The sequence below is a fragment of the Eutrigla gurnardus genome (genome assembly GCF_963514095.1).
Source record: "Eutrigla gurnardus genome assembly, chromosome: 7".
Lineage (NCBI taxonomy): Eukaryota > Metazoa > Chordata > Actinopteri > Perciformes > Triglidae > Eutrigla > Eutrigla gurnardus.
This window is the reverse complement of record NC_139921.1, coordinates 27702811-27722770: the sequence shown is the minus strand read 5'-3', so window position 1 is coordinate 27722770 and position 19960 is coordinate 27702811. Positions and strand designations below refer to the sequence as shown.

At 39.9% G+C, this 19960-nt stretch overlaps 3 protein-coding genes across 4 annotated transcripts in view; all 3 read right to left on the bottom strand.

Moving 5' to 3' along the window:
- Positions 1-3412, bottom strand: part of manba (mannosidase, beta A, lysosomal) — an 8997-nt gene extending 5585 nt beyond the window's left edge. The window contains exons 1-8 of one of the 2 annotated variants that reach the window (XM_084012694.1): positions 3148-3412; positions 2314-2408; positions 2128-2233; positions 1871-2044; positions 1207-1330; positions 873-1042; positions 673-783; positions 1-21 (exon numbers count right to left, since the gene is read on the bottom strand). The exon at positions 1-21 is cut by the window's left edge and continues 131 nt beyond it. In XM_084012694.1, coding sequence (XP_083868820.1) covers positions 1-21; positions 673-783; positions 873-1042; positions 1207-1330; positions 1871-2044; positions 2128-2233; positions 2314-2408; positions 3148-3333 — 987 coding nt within the window. In that variant the 5' untranslated portion in view covers positions 3334-3412. Of the gene's footprint in view, positions 22-672; positions 784-872; positions 1043-1206; positions 1331-1870; positions 2045-2127; positions 2234-2313; positions 2409-3147 lie in introns of those variants that run through there. The other variant, XM_084012695.1, reaches the window with a different exon arrangement.
- Positions 3413-3995: 583 nt separating this feature from the next.
- LOC311016248 (ubiquitin-conjugating enzyme E2 D2-like) lies at positions 3996-10942 on the bottom strand. Its single transcript, XM_084013841.1, has 7 exons — positions 10508-10942; positions 9286-9349; positions 8641-8672; positions 8353-8430; positions 7776-7881; positions 7290-7383; positions 3996-5049 (listed from the first exon to the last, which is right to left on the bottom strand). The coding sequence occupies exons 1-7, from the start codon at positions 10529-10531 to the stop codon at positions 5004-5006; spliced, it is 444 nt and encodes a 147-aa protein (XP_083869967.1). The 5' UTR covers positions 10532-10942; the 3' UTR covers positions 3996-5003.
- A 976-nt stretch (positions 10943-11918) lies between these two features.
- LOC311016014 (RING finger protein 145) lies at positions 11919-19292 on the bottom strand. The gene is made up of 11 exons (XM_084013486.1): positions 19016-19292; positions 18607-18905; positions 17954-18062; positions 17361-17452; positions 16766-17007; positions 16076-16251; positions 15818-15958; positions 14688-14870; positions 14436-14583; positions 13898-14254; positions 11919-13569 (listed from the first exon to the last, which is right to left on the bottom strand). The coding sequence occupies exons 2-11, from the start codon at positions 18773-18775 to the stop codon at positions 12631-12633; spliced, it is 2556 nt and encodes an 851-aa protein (XP_083869612.1). The 5' UTR covers positions 18776-18905; positions 19016-19292; the 3' UTR covers positions 11919-12630.
- Positions 19293-19960: the final 668 nt, after the last annotated feature.

Genomic DNA, 19960 nt, shown 5'->3' with positions numbered 1-19960 from the left:
TTCCACCGTGCGGAAATACACCTGCAGGAGACATTTTCATCAAACGCTGAAACATTATGATCTAAAAACTAACATTGGTAAAGACACGTCTGATTATCAGCAGTACTTTTTAATGCAAAAATGCAAAAAAATAAATAAAAATGCTTTTTTTCAGCATCTCAAATTAGGATTTCCTGCTTCTCTTTGTTTTGAATCATATTAAACTGAATATCTTCGGGTTTTGATCCGATAACACTTTGGACTTTTGGGATTCAGAATTAGGTTTTTGTTCTGAGAAAATAATCAAAAGATGAATTGATAATGAAACTGAGCGGTATGTCATGAGCCTTGAGAATGACCAAACAAATAATAAATCACGTTGGTTGCCATAACGACACCAGAATTGTAAACACGCTGGCTGGAAAGTAAAAGAAGCTCCGCTTATAAAGGAATCTTACCATCAACCATTAATCATTGATGGTTTCCTGCATAACAATTTGTGCCGCATAAATAGGTAATTAATCATGAATTTCTAAGCCTCATGAGTATAATATAAAGTAGTTAGAAACTACCTCAGAGGGCAAAGGTGGAGATACGTTAAAGCCGAGTCTACTGATGCATTTATTTGACAGTAATCTGATTACAGGCTCAATGCCTGATTAAGATAGGAGGAGATTGTGAGTGAACTCTGACCTTTGACTCTGTATTCAGGATCAGGAATCCGCCCCGAAGGCCTCTGACAGCGAGGCGGTAAAAGGGTCGGTCTCCGTGTCCGTTGGGCCACCAGAGCTTCACCGGGCTGCTCTGGAGGAAGAGGAAGCTCTCAAATCTACTCCTCACACCAACCTCTGGTTTGGTTGTATTTTAACAGGACGATCCACATCACTACGTACCGCGTTGATGTGCAACGTGAAGCCGCTCTTGGTTTTCCCCGGGAGAAACTGGATCTGGAATATCTGCTCCGAGTCCAACTCAGGTATGGAGAGCGTGATTTGGCCATTGGTTGTCTGAACGGCATCGACAAGGAGCTCGACCCGGACTCTCCACTGAGCGAGGCTGGAGTCTACGACAAACACACGACATGAACTATGAATAAAACATACCACATAGGATGAGACCAAGTGATGCTGGCAGCAACTCTTTAAGAGCCGCTCCTGATTTTACACTTCTGCTTATGCCTCAAAGCCTTAGTATTGGAGTTTTTTTGGTGATGCCAACGAGACGTACCGTACAGCGGAACAGACGAAACCCGGATGAGCTGCAGGACGTCGAACGCCTCCAGTCGGACCTCCTTCCACAGTCCCACCGTGGGGAGCGACGGCCCCCAATCCCAACCGAACGAGCTCTGCTCCTTCAACACAAACAGAGTCTTCAGTTACAGATGGAGTTCATCTATTAATGCATACATGGCCTACATTTTAATCAGTTGCTATAACACGTCTATCATAAACTGTGTAGCCAAAATAGAAACGCTCAGACAAGTAAAATACCTCCGATCAAAGCCATTAAAACCACCATTTTGGTTTGGCTATCACAGCATGAAACGCATTTTTATTATATCAGAGTCCAGGCTCCCAAATTGTAGGTTGTAACACATATGTGCTATTTTCCTGAACAAAAAATGGAAATGCAGGGAAACTTATGTGTTTGCTAATCATCGACATTTCCCACCGAGAAACAAGATTTCCCCTTTAAATCAACCTATAAGATGTAAGTTCACTGAATATAATGTAAAAATAAATAATACGCTTTTTTCCCCAACTACCACCCTTTGTCTCTAAATTCACCTTTCAAGTCAGATGGAGATCCAACCTAGATTTTAGACATCAGGCTTTTAGATTAAATCCAGAACAGAACCGTCTTAAAAGACGTGTTGGATGAAAGTTCTTACTTTTCTGATGAAATTGACGTGACATTCCCCCTTCTGGACATCCGGAGGACATTCGGGAGGAACTCGGTAGGCAGAGTGAGCTTTCCTCCGCTCGGACGCGTAAAGAACCGGAGACAACAAGCTCACCTTCAGCTCGTTATCCCCGTCCTTCAGCCGGCCGCCGACAGGGAAGTCCTGCACGTAAAGAAACAGACGCAGTTCAAAAGGAAGCACACGAATGATGCATCCGACAAAAGCTGATTTTCCAGAGAGCATACATATCTACGGAACATGTTGTCCGTCTTTCCGACGATGATCCCGTTGAGCCAAACGGTCGCCACGGTGTCAACGCCGTCGAAGACGAGCAGCACCTTCTGTTTGGTCCTGATAACACAGAGAAAACACACACAGGCGGGTCAGCAACAGGACACAGAAACTGGATTCATATGGATGATTACACTGACCTGAGCTGGGAAGAGGCTGTAAATGTGCTTGTGTACGTCCAGTTGTCCAGGGCGATCCAGCGAAGAGACACATCGTTAAACCTGAAATATGGGTCCTGTAAATAGAAAATTAAATTTAAAAAATGGATGTGTTGATGTTTAAATGTTAAAAAGGGCAGTAGCCAGGATTTCAGAAATACAAGGAGGTTTTTTTTCTCACATTAAAAAAAAAAATGTATTATTCAAATATATGAATTTTATTTTTCTGATTTACTTAATCATATTGTCTGTCAATTGTATTTCCAAAAGTCAACATCTAGATTTGACAAATGTCTAAAAAAAAAAACGAGTACCTGCCCCCGCCAGGTTAAAATAAAAAATATATTTTAAAAATATATATTAAAAAATATCTCTGGTGACATGCAGCGATAATAACCACCAATAAATGTACTCATGTACCTTCCTTGTACCTTTTTTAAAAATATAAAAAGGATTTACCTGGTAGGGAACACTTTTTTTTATTAAGTTTATGGATGTTTTACTGATGCATGTGTTGATATTTTCATGCCAAAAGGGAGCCGTAGCCAAGATTTAAGAAATGCATTTTTAATTAGATTTTTAAGTAGGCCTATAATATTTATTTTTAAAAAATCAACATTTGAGTTTAAAAAAAATTCTAGTAAAACAAATATACATGTTTTTCTTTCTAAAAAGTAATCACATTTAAATACTATGTCTAACAAAAACAATAAAAAATATAGTCTGGTTTGCTGCCTGGAGAATAAAGGAGAATCCAGGGAACACACCTGAAGGCGTAGTAATACGTAATTACGTAGTAATAAGTCGTGTAATCACCTGGATTAACCCCTGCTGCTGCAGAGCCGAGTGAACACATCCGGGAACCTCCGCGGGCAGCGACACCGAACCGTCCGAGTTCGAGAGACTCCATTTACCGTTCAGACTCACCGTTGAACAAAGTCCCGGTAAAAAGACGGAAAACAAACACAACGAAACACAAACGCGGCTCCAACAACGAGTCATGACGTTCGTTTAGTTATTTCTGACATGGTGAACCACGAGAATACTCTTCCGACTACACTTCAGTGGGCTTTCTGTTGGCGCTTCCGTATTAGTCATGTGACCGGTCCCGCAGCGGTCACGTGACCGGAGTATTGACGCGAACATATCCGGATATCATATGTTTAGGACTGTGAAAACAGCGTATTAGTAGTTTTTTTTTTTTAATTAAAATGATTTGTATTCATGTTTTATGCAAAACGTGTGTAGTAAATATTCAGATATTAGGTGTAAATGTGATTTGTTTGTGTTAAAGTTTTGTCATGTTGTGGAATTAAATGTTTTGTTACTGTTGTAATGTACTTAAATACGTAAGTACCATCACTTTCCACCAGTTTTTCTTGTAAAAAAAAAATGCTGAAAATTATACTTTTGTCAGCAACTATTTAGTTACTGCCAGTTTCCTTGAGAGCAAACAGACATATCCAAAGTCCAACTACTCTTTAATTCTGAAAAGAATTAAACAGCAGATGGTGCTGTCTTTAATTTTAAACAAAGGATGAATCTAGCAGAAAAACTCTATACAAGAGTAAAAATGTGATTTTGACATAATAATGGAACTATTTGTACTTCAACAAACATTAACATATTTACTTTAAAATTTAAAAAAATGCCATCGTGATTCGTTTTATGGTTTTCAGTAACTTTATTGAATGGAAAAAAAATAAAAAAGGAAACAGAGCAGCGAGTTGATTATCAACCACCGGCTTTGCATTAATATTTGAGGGCTCCAAGAAGACAGTGTTTGTGGGCGTGGAACTAATCGCTCATCTACCGGCTTCTAGATAACGAAAAAGAAACAGAAAGCCTTTGAGGGGAAGCAAATGTTCAGCCTTACAATCCACCTAATTTGCAGGAACATTATCAGATAGAATAGCCCAACCCTTTATTAACATGCATAAAATACAACATTTAAGTTCTTTAATATTTTTGTTTCCTTAACATCGACATATACTGCTGTGCTTCTCTGTACACACTTAGTGGAATGAGATGCACTAAACGATGATACTGACATCATACCACTCCAGGAGGCAGACACAGGAGCCACTAAACCAGTCCCCCAAATCTTCCACATCAGAATTTACCACTTTCAAATAAAATAAAAAAACACAGCAGGATTTTAGCAATTTGAAAACTTTAAAAATGTTGAATGTACAAGTAGAGCAAACAAAACAAAAACAACTTCTCTATAAGTGCTCTGAGAGAGATCCAGCTTACGGTAAAGTAAACCTCAAAAACGCCACAGGATTCGGTCAACAAACTGCATCATGGTGGGGCTGGGAGGCGTTCAGGACACATCGGATTCTACCAAGTGTGTGCAGAGTAAAAAAGACGAAACATCACCGAGTCTTACTGGTGCATGTTCAAGCAGAGTGTTGGGAACCACGGTGAGCTTTTTTCTTTTTTAAACTCTTTATAAAAACTGGAGTGAAAACTTCACAAACTGGCATGTGTCCTAGAGAAAAACACTATCTTCTTATAAGCACAGGTGGAAAAAGAAGAGGGGGGTTAAAATGCTCTGATTAACCAAAAAAAAAAAAAAAAGAAGAAGAAAAAAAAGTGAAAAAGAGAAACAGAATCCCGTTTTCTGTTTGATTCAGCAACATTATGCACCAGCTCTCCGGATGACGCCATTACATTGCGTATTTGGTGGTCCACTCTTTTGCTGTTTTGGTGTATCTGCAAAGAGAGGGGAGGAAAATAAAAAAAGATTATGTTTGACATAAAAACACTCTTTACAGTCAGGGTTATAATCAAAGCACATGCACAGGAGCATGTTGCTTTTTAAACAGGGAAAGCCAAACCAGTGTCGACAAAATACGGGACACTACAAACTCAACTTAATCCATTTCAATGAATATTTTTGGTACATGGATGGATATTTTTTTTTTTTTGCAACACCAAACCCGTGTCATGCTGGAGTTAGTATGTATACATGAACAGAAAAATCCAGCTTCTCTGCAGTAACGCTGTTACAATAAACTGCCATTTAACGCTCATACCCAGATCGTATGTGTGTGTGTGTGGTTGTGACATTATTACGTGTGTAAATGTGACAAATATTAAAAACAACATGGCCGATCAGCTGAAAACCAGCTGCTTTCAAACAGCAGCTCCAAAAAACACGACTCCTTTTTTGCAGCCAACTGTTTCCGTGTCCCTGAATGCACCAACATTAGAGGCGTGAATATTTGGCTACACAGCGATTTGATTCGATTCTTAAAGATTTTTTTTTGGAACGATTCGATTCGATTCAGTAACTTGTAACCAAAATTCTATATTCATGAAATAAACATGCAATAATGCGAGTGAGACTATCTGTATTCTTCTGAAAGGTGAAAAAATAACAATTATTATATAAAAAAGTAGTCCTGCATAATATTTTATGCTGAATACAAAAATGTAATGCTCAGTTATTTTTTAACATTTTCAGTAGACTACATGCTGGCAGGAGAGAGTGTCTTAAACGTATTAAAACATTAATCATAATTAAGAATCACGATTCATACGATTAAATGCATTTATATTGATTATTGGTGAAGCCAAAACGATTCATTCTATTTATTTATTGTAGCAGATTGATTTAGTAGAATCTATAGGACTGACAATCGATTCATCGATTAATCGTTACACCTCTACTCGACTTGTACATTTTTCAGAACAATCCCTGATTACAACTGCTTTAGTGCGCAACAATAACTGTTTGAAATTTAAAATTTTAAAGTTTTAAAATGAATGAAATATGAACTTTCAGTACATGTTTGAGTTTAAAATGAAACTTCAGCATCCAACCAGGAAAGTTAGTCTGGAGCCCTGTTTTACATGTAACCTAGTTTTCGTATTTGGCACAGTTAATGTGGACTTTTTGAAAAGCATTGTATGTTATGTGCCATAACAATAAGATAGGCATAATATTACATTAATTCCAATGCAGGAGTGACTTTATATTCTCTGCAATTAGGCCGGAAACAATGTGCATCAACCAAAGTGAGTACGAAAAATATCAGCATTAATCCAACATTGTGCATCCACAGTCTGTTAAGATGGTTGTCCAACTGCAATCGCAAAAAGGTTACTGGGCATGCATACACCTTCAGGCCACAGCAGGCCGATGGGCGGCTGTGAGCTTCAGTGACCCGAGTTTTTCAGCATCGACCCGGCAGCGGAGAAACAAATCACTTTGCTCAGCTTCTCGGCTTAAGACCCGCATCTGTGAGAACGCACTTATTTGAGTTAATTTTCATGCAACAGGAAACGTAGGATTTTTTAAATGTATTTATCCTTCACTAATGCAGTGAGAGCTCATCATTTAGGATTATTTTTCACGAAAAAAGCAGGTTCACTAAAAGAAGACGTCTCATCTGTGACACAGTATAAATATTTGTTTTTTTAACTAAATGTAAAGTGGATCCAGTATGTTTTAAGATTTTTACGTATATTTTCATGAATATCGGGATAATAACAGGATCGCAAATATTTTAGGTCGGAATAATCATGACGTTTTCATACGTTTAACGTTCAATAAACCCTTCATGAAGGGGATGGTCAGTTTTGTCTAAACAGTTGTTGATTGATGGTCTCCAGTTTGTGGTGCTGCTAAATTACGCTGCATTACACTGACGGCGGTTTCTATTATTTTGGCCACCCCATCTATATCAGTGATGGAAGGCTAAATAGCATAAACACATCTCAGTGTAATGCAATACAAATAGACAGCCCCCGAAAATGATCATAAAGTTGAATCAACAACTCTCTCAAACGGATCCTACAGCCGGACTGCTGTGTTAGACTGCAGCAGCTTTAGATCAGAGATCTTCACAAACTGTACGTTGCAGAGATTTGTTCATTTCAGGAGAGAAAACAGGTTGTTTAATACTTAGAGAAAGGTAACAATGCATACAAGGAACATGTAAACTCACCTCGAACTGTCTGTTTTGTACATTTGTGCGATCTCTGGCACTAGTGGGTCGTCGGGGTTTGGGTCACATAGGAGTGAGCAAATGGAGAGAAGAACTGGAAGAAACAATATATAATCATTTACATGTCAGACCATTTTTCAAAATGAGCAAATTTAATACACGTTTGTCCACGTATACGTCATTTTGGCTTAATTTCTGGGACACACAGAAGCCCAGATTGAATGTGTGGCAAGTTATAAAGTATTAATTACACAAATGCCACAATGGAGTTACCTTAATATAACACAACTTTGAAATATTTGTGGTGAACATTACAATACATATTTCACAGTTTGAATGCTGTCACCTTCCTCGTTTATTTGGCCTGATTTGCTCATCAAATGCGTGACGAGCATTTGGCTTTTTTGCGGGTGAAAATGATGTCATCGAATACAAATTTTAAAAAATGACGTCAAGTACACAATGTTCTTTTATGATGGGACATACCTTTAGAAATAGTGAGCGCAGGAGACCACTGTGATCTGAGAATATCCAGACAGATACTGCCATTACTGTTTATATTTGGGTGGTAAATTCTTGTTGTAAATGCAACCTGGAAAGAAAAGAAAAAAACAGAAGTGAGGACAGGTAAGCAAATTGGGCTGCGTCACACAACGGGTTAATGTTATGCAAGTTAAATTCCCTGGCACGAGGCAGCGATGCCTCGGCACACGCGACTATCAAGGACCAGAAAGACTGGTATACTTAATGAAGGCTGTCAACAATCAAAGACTATTTGTGCCATCAAACGGCTGGGCCGGGTTTCACTTCAGAACAAATGTTCCTTCGTCGTTTCTCTTAACTTTCATAAACATATGTGAAAACATTTGCTTTTGCAGCTACATGTGTTTGACCCCAGTACCTGATATTGAATAGATTATGTGAATACGTTATTTTAATGTTACATACAATACTTGTGTTTGTTACACGAGGGATAAAGCAGGTGTGTGTCTTCATACAAGAATGCTAATATGATGTATCGAACATGGAAAAGAAACCTTGGTTCGGGTGTGATGGAGCTCACCTTGGGTGGTTTGAAGGGGTAGTCTGTTGGGAAATGAATTGTCAAAAAGAAAACACCTCCCTGATATGGACTGTCACTCTGAAAAACAAGAAGTACATTTACATGTTTCCGTTTAGAATAATGTAAAACCTCCCGTCCGCAGCTTCCTGCCATCAAGTCAAATTTCAACCTTTATCTCGTGAATACATTTCAGACGGACGGGAACGTGACCTCGAGTGACAAATTCCAACGCTGTGTCACTTTACAGCGTAAAGAGAGCAACAATTATGTAATAAAGATTGTACTTACAGGCCCCATGATTGTGGCTTGCCAGTGAAACACTGCGGGGGAACAGAAAGTAAATGTTAGGAAACGGTGAACGGGTACAGGTGTGTGATCTAACAGGAGCGGTCAGTGAATAAGTAACATAATGCACCTTTAGGGAACATGTTCATACCATAAACTGTAGCCATGGTGGTCATGTACTGGCTTTACTCTGTGGTCCAACACTCTCCTTTAGGATCAAGTAGTCCTGACCTACATCCGTGCTTTTAAAGTTCATTTAAACACGCAATATCATTTCTATTAAAGTGGAATTTTCTGAAACTTATGTTTGCATCCTAATCTTTGAAACGTAGCTCATTTGGTATTCGTGTTGCGGTTTCATCCACCTCCAAACTACTTAAAGATAGTTGGTTAGTTGACACATAAAATGAATCAGCAACTACCGTTTAATAATTTAAAAGCAAAAACAATGTTGTCCAGCTTCTCAAATGTGATGATTAGATGTTTTTCCTTAGTCACGTATGACATTAAACTGAATATGATCGAGTTTTGGACAAATGAAGATGATGCTTTGGCCCGTGGGGAATTATAGCATCCTTGTTTCGGCTAAATTAAAAAGATCAACAATGAAAATAACAGTTTTATCCCCTTAAAACGTTAGACACTTACTGTCATCACCCACTGGGCCGGCCGAGCACTGTGCTGGAGGGTCACGAGCCAGGTCGTTAAGCTCCTGTAATGAAAAGTTTAGGACAATAATCAATTAGACCACAGTAATCCTGACAGACGAGAGACAGTGAGGAGATGTCAACATCCGGGGGGCTGGCATTTACTTTACGACGTAAAAAACAAAGACGTAAAAATAAAATATATACACAGCAAAAAGTGGAGCCGAAGTTTGAAAACAATGACGTGTTAAAATAAGAGGAGAAAAAGAGACAAAAGGAGAGATGCTTCGTGATGGATTTGTGTGCTTTTTTCATTTCACAACACCCAGCTGGTTTTATAATAATAATAATGGATGGATGGATATTATATAGAGCTTTTTCAATACTGAAAGACACTTCATATGAGAGGAAAAACAATATAAATACATCTTCTATCATCTCATCCAAGTTCAACTCAGCTCAGGGGGAAGGAGGTTTACGGCAAGACACATGTCTACTTTACACAGCTACTTTAGATTAAAGTGGGGGCCTGTGCCCCAAACCTGGCATCCCGACTGCCACCACTTCACGGAGTAAAATTCACGTATTTCCTTGGAAAAAGAAGCTCCGTGTAAAAAAAAGAAAAAACAGCCCGGGAGTTGTTGCCTGATTCGCCCCCATGAAAGTGCCAGAAACACACCCTGCGATGCGCACGGACACTAAAACCGACGCGTCCACATACCAAGGGAGTGTATCACGAACACGGAGATTTTAACAAGCGATATGAGTCATGGGTTCTCGGTTAACACGCTAAGTTATCACCCGCTGATTTAAAACACACTTTAAAAGAATATTAGCTAGCTAGCTGGACACGCAGTCAAAGTGATGACCCACATAACCCCCCCCCCCCCCCCAAAAAAGTGTGTTGAACCACATGATGTTAACGTGAAAGCCGGGCAGTTACTGTCACTTCACGGAAACTGTAACCGAAACTGCCCGTGTTAGCTAGCGAGCTAGCTTAGCTAACTACCGATGAGGCTAAAACGTCTCATCCGTACGCGAAACAGTTGTGAAAACTTACAATCGATTACACTTTATCGGTCGTAAACACACCAGAGGAAAGTGTGCGCAAACTTAATACTTGTTCCACCGCCATGTTTCGCCGGGATCCGGCATCGGTAACGGCAATGTGGGGAGGCTAGCGCGGCGCGCTAACGCCGCTAGCACTAGCGAGCCCCTCTTACCTTGTAGATTCTCTTTAGAGCCATCCTCTCTCTCTGTTCTCCTCTTTAACGTGAAGGTTTTCCGATCCTAGCAGGGAAGGACGGCCGGGATGTGCCAGGGTGATTTTTTAGCTATCCGTGAAAAAACAACCGATGCTGGGGGAAAACTTGACGGCCTTTTTTTCTTCTCGAGCTAGCGCAGTTAGCTAACGTAGCACTAAGTCTGCGTAGAGTTGGTCACAAAGATAGCCGGCGGTGTGTTATCCGGGATGTTTGCGCCAAACGGTGTCCTACTATGACCCCTCACGTGCCCGCCCGGTAGGCTGGACGTCTCGTGCTGGATTATTGGTATCCCCGGCTGACCCTCAGTAGGTGCGTGGTGAAGTAACCCGGACGACGACGCTCCGCTCCGCTCGCCGTCTGCGTGTATCTGAAGCTGATGTGAAGGAAGGCAGTCCAGCTGGCAGCCGCGCGAGGCGGCCGGATGTGGTGACGCAGGCGGGCACGTGGGGCACGAATGGAGGCACACTTCCTCCACTGTCACAGAAACACTTATATGTAAATTGAGTCCAGTATGTCATTATTCTGAGATACTATGTAATTATTTTTGATATACTAAGTCAATCTGAGTATTCTGAGATACTGACTCATTATTTTGAGATGCTAAGTCATTATTATAAATTCTAAGTCAATACTTTGAGAAAGTTTCTCACTATTTTTAGATTCTAAGTCAATATTAAGAAAGTTTCTCATTATTTTTAGATTCTAAGTGAAAATTTTAAGAAAGTTTCTCACTATTTTTAGATTCCAAGTCAATATTAAGAAAGTTTCTCATTATTTTTAGATTCTAAGTGAAAATTTTAAGAAAGTTTCTCACTATTTTTAGATTCTAAGTCAATATTAAGAAAGTTTCTCACTATTTTTAGATTCCAAGTCAATATTAAGAAAGTTTCTCATTATTTTTAGATTCTAAGTCAAAATTTTAAGAATGTTTCTCACTATTCACTATTAGATACTAAGTCAATATATATTAGGTCATTATTGTAAGGTTTCTCTTTTTTTTCTGACAGTGGCAAAAATTGGCTTCCATAGTCAGGATGTTTCCGTGTTTAATTGAAATACTTTTTAAAATTTTTATTATTGTTCTGTATAACATTTTCACTTAAAATTAACTTTAAATATATTGTGCCATGACTTTTACTACCTTTGTTATACTAGTTATGCCAAACTATATTTTCCAGGGAATAAATATATTAAAAAGCAAATATTTGTACATTACTACAGTAATGCTGTGTTCGGGAGGATATTCCAAAAAAAACCTTTGGCCTATCAACTATACATTTACCAAAAATATGCTTTAAAAAATGGTCTACATAACACATACAAAATAAATATTATTTCTACCATTTTGTGATGATTTCACTTGAAATAATACAGTGATGGAGGATACTTTATTATCTCAGAGTCAACATATCAGACAAAGAATTGATCTGGACTCCATTAGCTCAAAACTACAGAAGTAATATTCTGTTTAGACTTCATTAATCTGGCACACGATGCCAGCTTCCAAGTGTACCTGTCATTAATTTATTAATATAGAAATTACAGTCAAACAAAAAAATTGTTCACAGCATTATTAAATACTGGGAGACAGAGAACCTTTGCAGTACAAAAGACTGATTTTGTGAAGACAGATGCTTTCCTTTTGCCATATTGTTTTCGCAAAAGAAAAAAATGCAATACATGAAAACTATTTAATTTCTCTAAGTAAATATATTTACTTGTAACCCACCAGAATTTGGTTAATATTGATGCAAGATAGATGCCTTCATAATTACACATAATGTCTATGAATTTTTTCTCTCTCTCGCTCTATATCTCTATATATCTATATATATAGATGTGTGTGTGTATATATATATATATATATATATTATATTATATTATATATATATATATATATATATATATTCTTTACAGTTGTACACACAATTTAGTCATTATAGCATGTTTGTTTGTATTTTTTGCTCATCTGAAGCACATTCATTATACTGTTTTCTGATTGGTTCACAGAGAGAGAAGGCAAATGTGTTTAGTTCCCCATGATGGAGTTTCACCCTTTTACACCATTCGAAGGCACTGATTCAGCGGCTGTCAGTTTTTGTGTCTGTGCTTGTGCAAGATAAAGTGGCCTCTGAGGAGGACACCCGGGGGGTCCGTGGGACAGGTTGGTCCTCTCTGAGCCGGTCCGGGTCCAAGTCTGAATGTGTGCCGTCACCGTTGTGACTGGGAGGATTGTCAAAGGAGTCTAAGAGTTCTGAGTTACATGATCCCACAGACGTTTGGCTGTCGACGAGGCTCACAACAGACACATTAAGAGTTTTTGATTCTGGTGAGTCGAGGTTGGTCCATGATTTAAATGTCTCTTCGTAGCCGTCGTGATTATCAGCATCGCCGTTTTGTGGTGCTCTGGGACAGGAGGTACCGCTGCCTTCATGTCCTACGCCATTAGAGTCACATTGCTCCTTCGCTGTGGCATTAAGAGTCAACGACAGCAGCGGTAAGTCCTCGCCTTCATTGTGCATGTTGGGCGCAGAGGTTTTACCCAGCAGCATGTGGGAACTGGAAACGCCCCCCGAAGAGCCGCTCGGCGTTGGGCCGACAAATCCAACAAAGTCTCCACTGGAGCTGAAACGAAGACCGTGAACCGCTTCCCTGCGAGTTTCAGCTGGCTGGTCTTTATCTTCTCTCCTGCAATCTCCATCCTCAGATCTTTTAGTCTCCTCCTCCTCCTCCTCCTCCTCCTCCTCCTCCTCGGCGTGATCAGGAGTCACAGCATCGCTCTGCGACTCTCGGGACGCGGCGCTCTCCTGGTTGCGATCCCCCTCTTGTTGTGCAGCTGGATACGGCGCCGCGTCCCTCTCCGTCGGCGGGTCGTCGCCCGAATCCGGACCCCCACCTGCCACGGTGGGTCGGACCGTTTGGTGGCACATGGGGCAGGTCTCCTGCACGTACAGCCACTTGCGGAGGCAGTTGCCATGGAAGAAATGTCCGCAGTATGTGATCACAGCAGCGTTCATTTCCTGTGAAGAGGAGAGGCATTTGACTGTAGACCAGTATTTGGCTTCATGTAGTTTATATCTAGGACTTTTACATATAACTCGACTGTTGGTGGCTTTAAACATGCTTTATAAATAAAGATTGAGGTTGGATGATGTTTGGATAACACGAGAAACAATCCTACAAATAGTATAATATTTGTAGTATAAAGTATTTATGTAGCCTGATCTGAATGAATAGATATTTAAAAAACGTATTATGACAAACATGTACTTCCTGTCTTTGCACTTCATGACCTTTAAAGTCAGTTTTCATGGCTTTGTAACTTGCAGTATGTCACCTGACCCTGACCTGGAAGCAGATGGAACAGACGTCGTTGTGTCGCTGCAGCTGTAGAGCCGTGGCTCTGGGGAGGGAGTTGATCTTCTTCGCCGCCTCCTGTCTGAGCAGGAAGCTCCTCCAGCCCGACTGAGCTCTGAGCCAGACGTTGAAGTAAGAGTGGATGATGATGACGGAGGCGCCCATCCAGCTCCACTCGCCGAACAGCGACTCCCAGGTGCCGTATGCCACCACGCAGAGCGCCACCACGAACTCCAGCACCCTGCTGACGGCGTTCACCCAGTAGATCACCTCGTCCAGGCTCTCGATGGGATCCGTGCGGAACAGCTCCACCATGAAGAGGGAGTAGATCAGCAGAGTGCCTGTAACCTGCACAAACAGAGCACATTTTAATTCAGAATATTAAAAATAATCTACTTTATGGAGTTAGAATGGAAAATAATGCAACTTTATCCTGCAAATTAAGTTTGATTCAACTTCAGACAAACACAAAGAGTAATCCAGCTTTCCTTTCTTGAACATTTCACAAGAAAGACACATAAAGTCATACCTGAAGGGAAGTCAGCATGCAGCTAGAAACCAGTATAAGGAGCCAGAAGTCCATGTGGAAGAACTGGGAGATCTTATAAGCCATAAACACGGGGAAAACCAGCAGAAGCAGACACATGCTGAGGCCGCGGAAGTGTTTCCACACACTCCTAGAAGCACATCAGAAAGGAAGAGAGAACAGCGTTCTGATAAACCGTTAAACTCGGTAAACTTCACCAAAAGAAACTGGCGTTCGCTGATGCTGCCCCGTTACCTGTTGCGGGATGCGCCCAGGGCCAGAATGACTGGATCCGTTATTTCGATCATGGACTGCAGGGTCGAAGTCACCACGATGAAGAGGATGATGCTGAGGAGGAAGGTGCGCTGCAGCGCCTGCATATCCAACAGGCCCGTCTGCAGAGCGAGCAGCAGCAGAGTGACGCCCTCGGTCACACCTCTGCAGACGAGGAGGGCAAAGAAATACAGTTATAAAACAGCAGAAGTGACACAGCAGGGGTGACATCACTTTGACTGCAGGCTTGGGCCGGAGCACCAATATAGAAGACTCGCTTCACATGAGTCAATAAAGAAAAACCCTTTTTTCTTTTTCCTATTATTGCATTTTGACACTGTTTGGCTTTCATAAACTTATATTCATGTTGTCTTTTTTTTTTTGGTTCACTACCAATGTGTTACTTTTTCTTTTGGTACTCAATCTCTTACGAATAATAATGCTTTCCTTCTTATAAATCAAATGTCTGGACAGCATTTAAATAATTAAATAATTACAATTCATCATTGAATTCACTTTTAAGCACAATCATACAACATTAACTACTTCCCGCTTCTCAACTGTGAAATGTTTTTTTTGTCTTATGTGACATTAAATATCACTTAAGATATTACTATTAAGTATCTTTGAGTTTTAGGCTGTTGGTTAAACAAAACAAAAGTGATGGGGAATTTCCCCACAATTTTATGATATTTTATAAATGAAAACAACAATATATTCATCAATAAAATGAACAGCAATAATACAAATGAGTCGTATCTGTTGTGTTTTTGTTGTTGTTGTAATTCTGTTCTCTCTTCTATTCATATGTACCCGAGTATTTCACGCATCGTATCTAGAAAGGCATTACTGTTTGTTTTGTTCTTGCACCAATAAAACATAATTGGTAGTTGCACCTTAATGATGAGTGACAGTAATTCTGCTGTTTGGGAAGTAAACAAAGAAAGGACATTTTCCAAGTAGCCCATCCCCGGGTACAATTAGAGGTAATTAGTCTTTGGAAATGTTTCTTGAGCACCCTCCAGTGGTAAGAGGCTACACTCTCATAAAATAGCAGGTTGATTTCTACAGCGAATTTAGTTAGAATATAATTAAAATGAAAAACATCCCACCTGTGCATGACGTTCTCATTCTGAACAGCTGCATAACCTCCCAGGTAAAACTTGCATAGGTCGAGCAGTCCAAGAGCGAGATAGGACACCACGAAGGTAAGACCCAGAAGGGAGTATGGCGTGGCACAACATTCAGAGACACTGGAGGGTTTGATCAACGACACAAAGAAGACACCAACTTAACAACAATACACAAGCTCTGTGATGTCAGGCACGAACGTACACACATGATTAATAATCCACATAATCACAACACACCTTGTGAGCAGGAAGAACAAGATTCCCTGATGGCGCGATGCGACGTTGCCATTCATGATGTCTGAGCACAGCTGGACGATGAACAGAACGAACCAGAAAACACTGAAGAGCACTGGGACGGCAAACTGGTTCCACAGAGAGATTCCCACAGCCAGAAGCCTGTAGAGCTCGATCACCTGAGAGACAGGGAACCAGCGGGAGAGTAAAACACGGGGAACTAAAAATATTACATTTTTATCTTATGTGACAGAGAAACTGTGGGTCACGTTCCATTATAAATACATAAAAAACACAGAAATCTAGTCAAAATGTTTTAAAAAAATTCCGTGGAATAAATCTTTTTTTATTCCACTGAAAAACCAAATAATAATAATAAAAAAAACAATCCTGAGTAATGCAACACTAAAACTGTCAAAATATTTTAAATGCTTTGTCGACTGAGGTGGTATGATTAAACTTTTGAGACATTTTCTGGTACAGGATATTATACATCATCCACACCAGACTATCAAAGTAAAACAAACAATACAGCAAAACAATGCAATGCACGTTAATAACAATACTTAAGTCCGGATCATAAGTGTCCAGAATTTATCCAATCTAATTTTTAGAAGAGTTAACTACGACACTAGCATTCCCAACCTCCTCAGACAAACAGGATGCACAGTTTAACTTTCAGAATAAGAGTACCTCCAGCTGCAGCAGCTCTGAATAGGCGGCCTTCGCGAGGCGATATGGCACAAAGAGGTGTGAGAGGAGGAACATGGTGATGCCCGCGCCGGTCAGGCCCATGGAGAACGTGTTGACGGTTAACAGAGTGACGTGACGAGCAGCACACAGTCTAGCCAGTAGGGGGAGCATGTGAGCAGAGAACAACCACACCTTTCTGGTCTTCATCAGGAAGGCACACAGCGTGCTGAGGATAATCTGACCTGAACAGACAAAAACATCAGGGGCACGGTGGAGATTGTATATATGTGAGTTTAATGACGAAGAATATTAAATAATAACGGAGCAGCTTATGTTTCCAAAGAAACCAAACGCATCAGGATGAATTTTGAGGGAAATGCGCATAAAATGATGCACAAGACATCTAAAACTTTCTTTTGATGGAAGGGTGCAGCCATAAAAACATGGAGTCATATAGTGTGGAGCATATAATATAAAATATATATTTCTGTCAGACATGCTAAATTAAAGGGCTCTTTTTTGTTCTATTCATTCATTCCATGAATATGAACCTAAATGCAACTTATTTACATGTAAGATTGATTTCAGGACTCACTGGTCATTGCAGAGACAAATCTGTTGAAGGCCAGAGAATCAAGATACACAGCTCCTTCATATCCGTACTGCAGCTCCTCACGAACATAATCCCTGTAAAATTAACAGGAAAAATAATCAAAATCAGGTTTTATAGTTGGAAATGTACCATTAAAAGAAGGCAGAGCATTACACTTAATCACTAATGAGTATATAAATAGATAAGATGCTCAAATAATTAAAAAAAAAGATTAAATAAAGTGAGGAATAAATCAGCAAAAATATTATACTACTGCAGAAAAATGATTCCTGAGGTGACAGTCACAGGTCAAATTTACACCTTTAAAATGTACAGGTTTAATTCTCAGCTTTTGTACTGATTCCTGCATTTGTTCATTTGTTATTTTGACCAACTTTCATTCATTTTAATCCAAATAAATCACCACCAGTTGTTCTCACGTTACAAAATATATATTCCTCCGATTAAATACTGGGCTGAAGGAAACAGGACACGCAGAGCGGCAGCCCCGAGAGTGTAGCCCAAGCTTTGTCAGGAGAGAAAACTGATCCTGGTGCAATAATAATAGTAGTCGTAGTAGAAGTACTGCATCTCACTTGGAAATCTGATGCCCCATGTACAGAAGTAGGGCAGCGAGGATGTGGAGGTAGAGCGTCACGATGTGTCTCAGTGGCAGGACCAACACCACCACGTTGATCAGATGCCCTGCAGGGACAAATGTTCACGTCATGTTTTCTGTGAGTGGAGATATTGGTAGATTCACACAAGAAAAGATGGATTCACATCCAACTCTTGTCAAGTCACTTGTATTTAACTTAACAGCAGCAGTTGACCCAAAGTGCTTCCCAGTATTAGAAAAATTCGGCCGAACACAAAAATACAAAGACTCAAAAGCCTCACAGTTAAGATCAATAGTAAAAAATAGAATAAAAGGGGATTAGAAATGCAAATAAATACAACTCAAATATTAATATAATTGTGAATGTCTGAATAATAACTTAATAGGCTGAATAAGCTGCCAAAATACTAAAATTGCACAGCTATAGTGTAGGAAACATTATAGCCACTATATGGTTATAATTTCCCACAAAGAGAGTCAGTTTACATGGAAACGCATTAAATAAACGTGCAACAAGCTTTAAAAACCCTCCCTGCAGCCTTTCAACAGTGTTGATATTATTAAATACTCTGAGGGCTCAGAGAGCACTAGTGCACAATTAAAAAGCTGCACATTTTGTGTACAACTCACCGATGTAGTACATGTTCCAGATGACATATTTGTACTTGAAGAGCATGTCTTCGTTTTTGGCCCTGAGGTGCTCCGTCAACCCGTCAATGTCACATTTATAGAGCAGGTCCAGGACCAGGATGCTCGGCACCCTGAGGGCGACGTTGGCCAGCTCTTCCAGACGAGGCATCTTGGAAACCAACTTCTTATTTTTTTGGGGGGTGGAGGAGAGCCTGTATGTGTGTGTGTGTGTGCGTGTGTGTGTGTGTGTCACATGCTGTTGGCTAACCACTTCGCTGCTTCGCTCGTCTTGTTGTCATCTGAAAGAAATAACACAAATAACACGCAAACTTTAATGACTTCCGGCACCAGGCCAGTTAGTTAGCTTCCAGTTAGCTGGTGTGTGTCAAATGACGAATACTTCGCTTACTTTGCGCGGTGACGGACATCGCAGCCGAACAGCCATCTGCTAGCTAGTAGCTGCTTCGGTCGATTAGCTTTCACGGCGACCAGCAACATGTTTTCATTTCACGGGAGAAAAAAACCCAAAACGAATCAAATATCTTTAACGTTTTCTGTGACGTCAGCTTGTCACGGATATTAAGAAACAACCGCCGTGGAGAAAGTTCAATAAATTAGCTGAAATTAAACGCTAAGCAGATGAGTAACGAGACTTCAGCTGTAATGTTGTGATTCCACTCGCTTGCGTGGCCATTTCCCGTGTACACGTCACGGCACAATGCACCAATCAGGTTCAGGTATTTTCGATTTCAAAATAAAAGTCACGTTTTAGGAAACCATTTCTATTTCCAACACTACTACTTATTAATATACAATAATAATAACCATGATGAATATAATAATAATAATAATAATAATAATAATAATAACAATAACAATAATAATAATAATCACAACAACAATAATAATAACGATGATGTTGATAACATATTTATAATAATAATTTATAGTAGCCTACTATGGTGTTATGACCCAGCTCGTTTAGGAGAGCAGTAACATATAATTTGGATGCGACAACAGGAGGGGTTCTGGTTAAAATCAGGTGATACATTTAACCAAGGAGAGTTCATTTGCACAAGGAAATATAACAGAAAGAGGCTATACAGGTGCTGACAAATAATAACCAATACACCAAAATGAAGTGGAATAAATGATAGTAACTTAGCTCTTGGCTCAAAAATATGCTAAAGAACAAAAAGGAGGTCAGCACCCATAAGCTTACCATGTAAATGAACAAAAACAAACTAGCAGTTATTCTGCAACTTGGAGGTCTCAAGCCAACAGGGTCCAACTCTTGGTACTCTGTATCAAACTAAACATACACGGATTTCAAAAGCACTGACGGAAACCACTC

Excerpts from the sequence above, each read along its gene's own strand:
- LOC311016248 (XM_084013841.1), bottom strand. The coding sequence starts at position 10,531 with ATGGCTCTAAAGAGAATCTACAAG. Across the intron at positions 8,673-9,285 it reads CGGCCCAGTGGGTGATGACA|TGTTTCACTGGCAAGCCACA; the intron begins GTAAGTGTCTAA and ends GTTCCCCCGCAG. Across the intron at positions 8,431-8,640 it reads AAGCCACAATCATGGGGCCT|AGTGACAGTCCATATCAGGG; the intron begins GTAAGTACAATC and ends CTTGTTTTTCAG.
- LOC311016014 (XM_084013486.1), bottom strand. The coding sequence starts at position 18,775 with ATGCCTCGTCTGGAAGAGCTGGCCAACGTCGCCCTCAGGGTGCCGAGC. Across the intron at positions 17,008-17,360 it reads ATTTGTCTCTGCAATGACCA|GTCAGATTATCCTCAGCACG; the intron begins GTGAGTCCTGAA and ends TTGTCTGTTCAG. Across the intron at positions 14,871-15,817 it reads AATGAGAACGTCATGCACAG|AGGTGTGACCGAGGGCGTCA; the intron begins GTGGGATGTTTT and ends CCTCGTCTGCAG.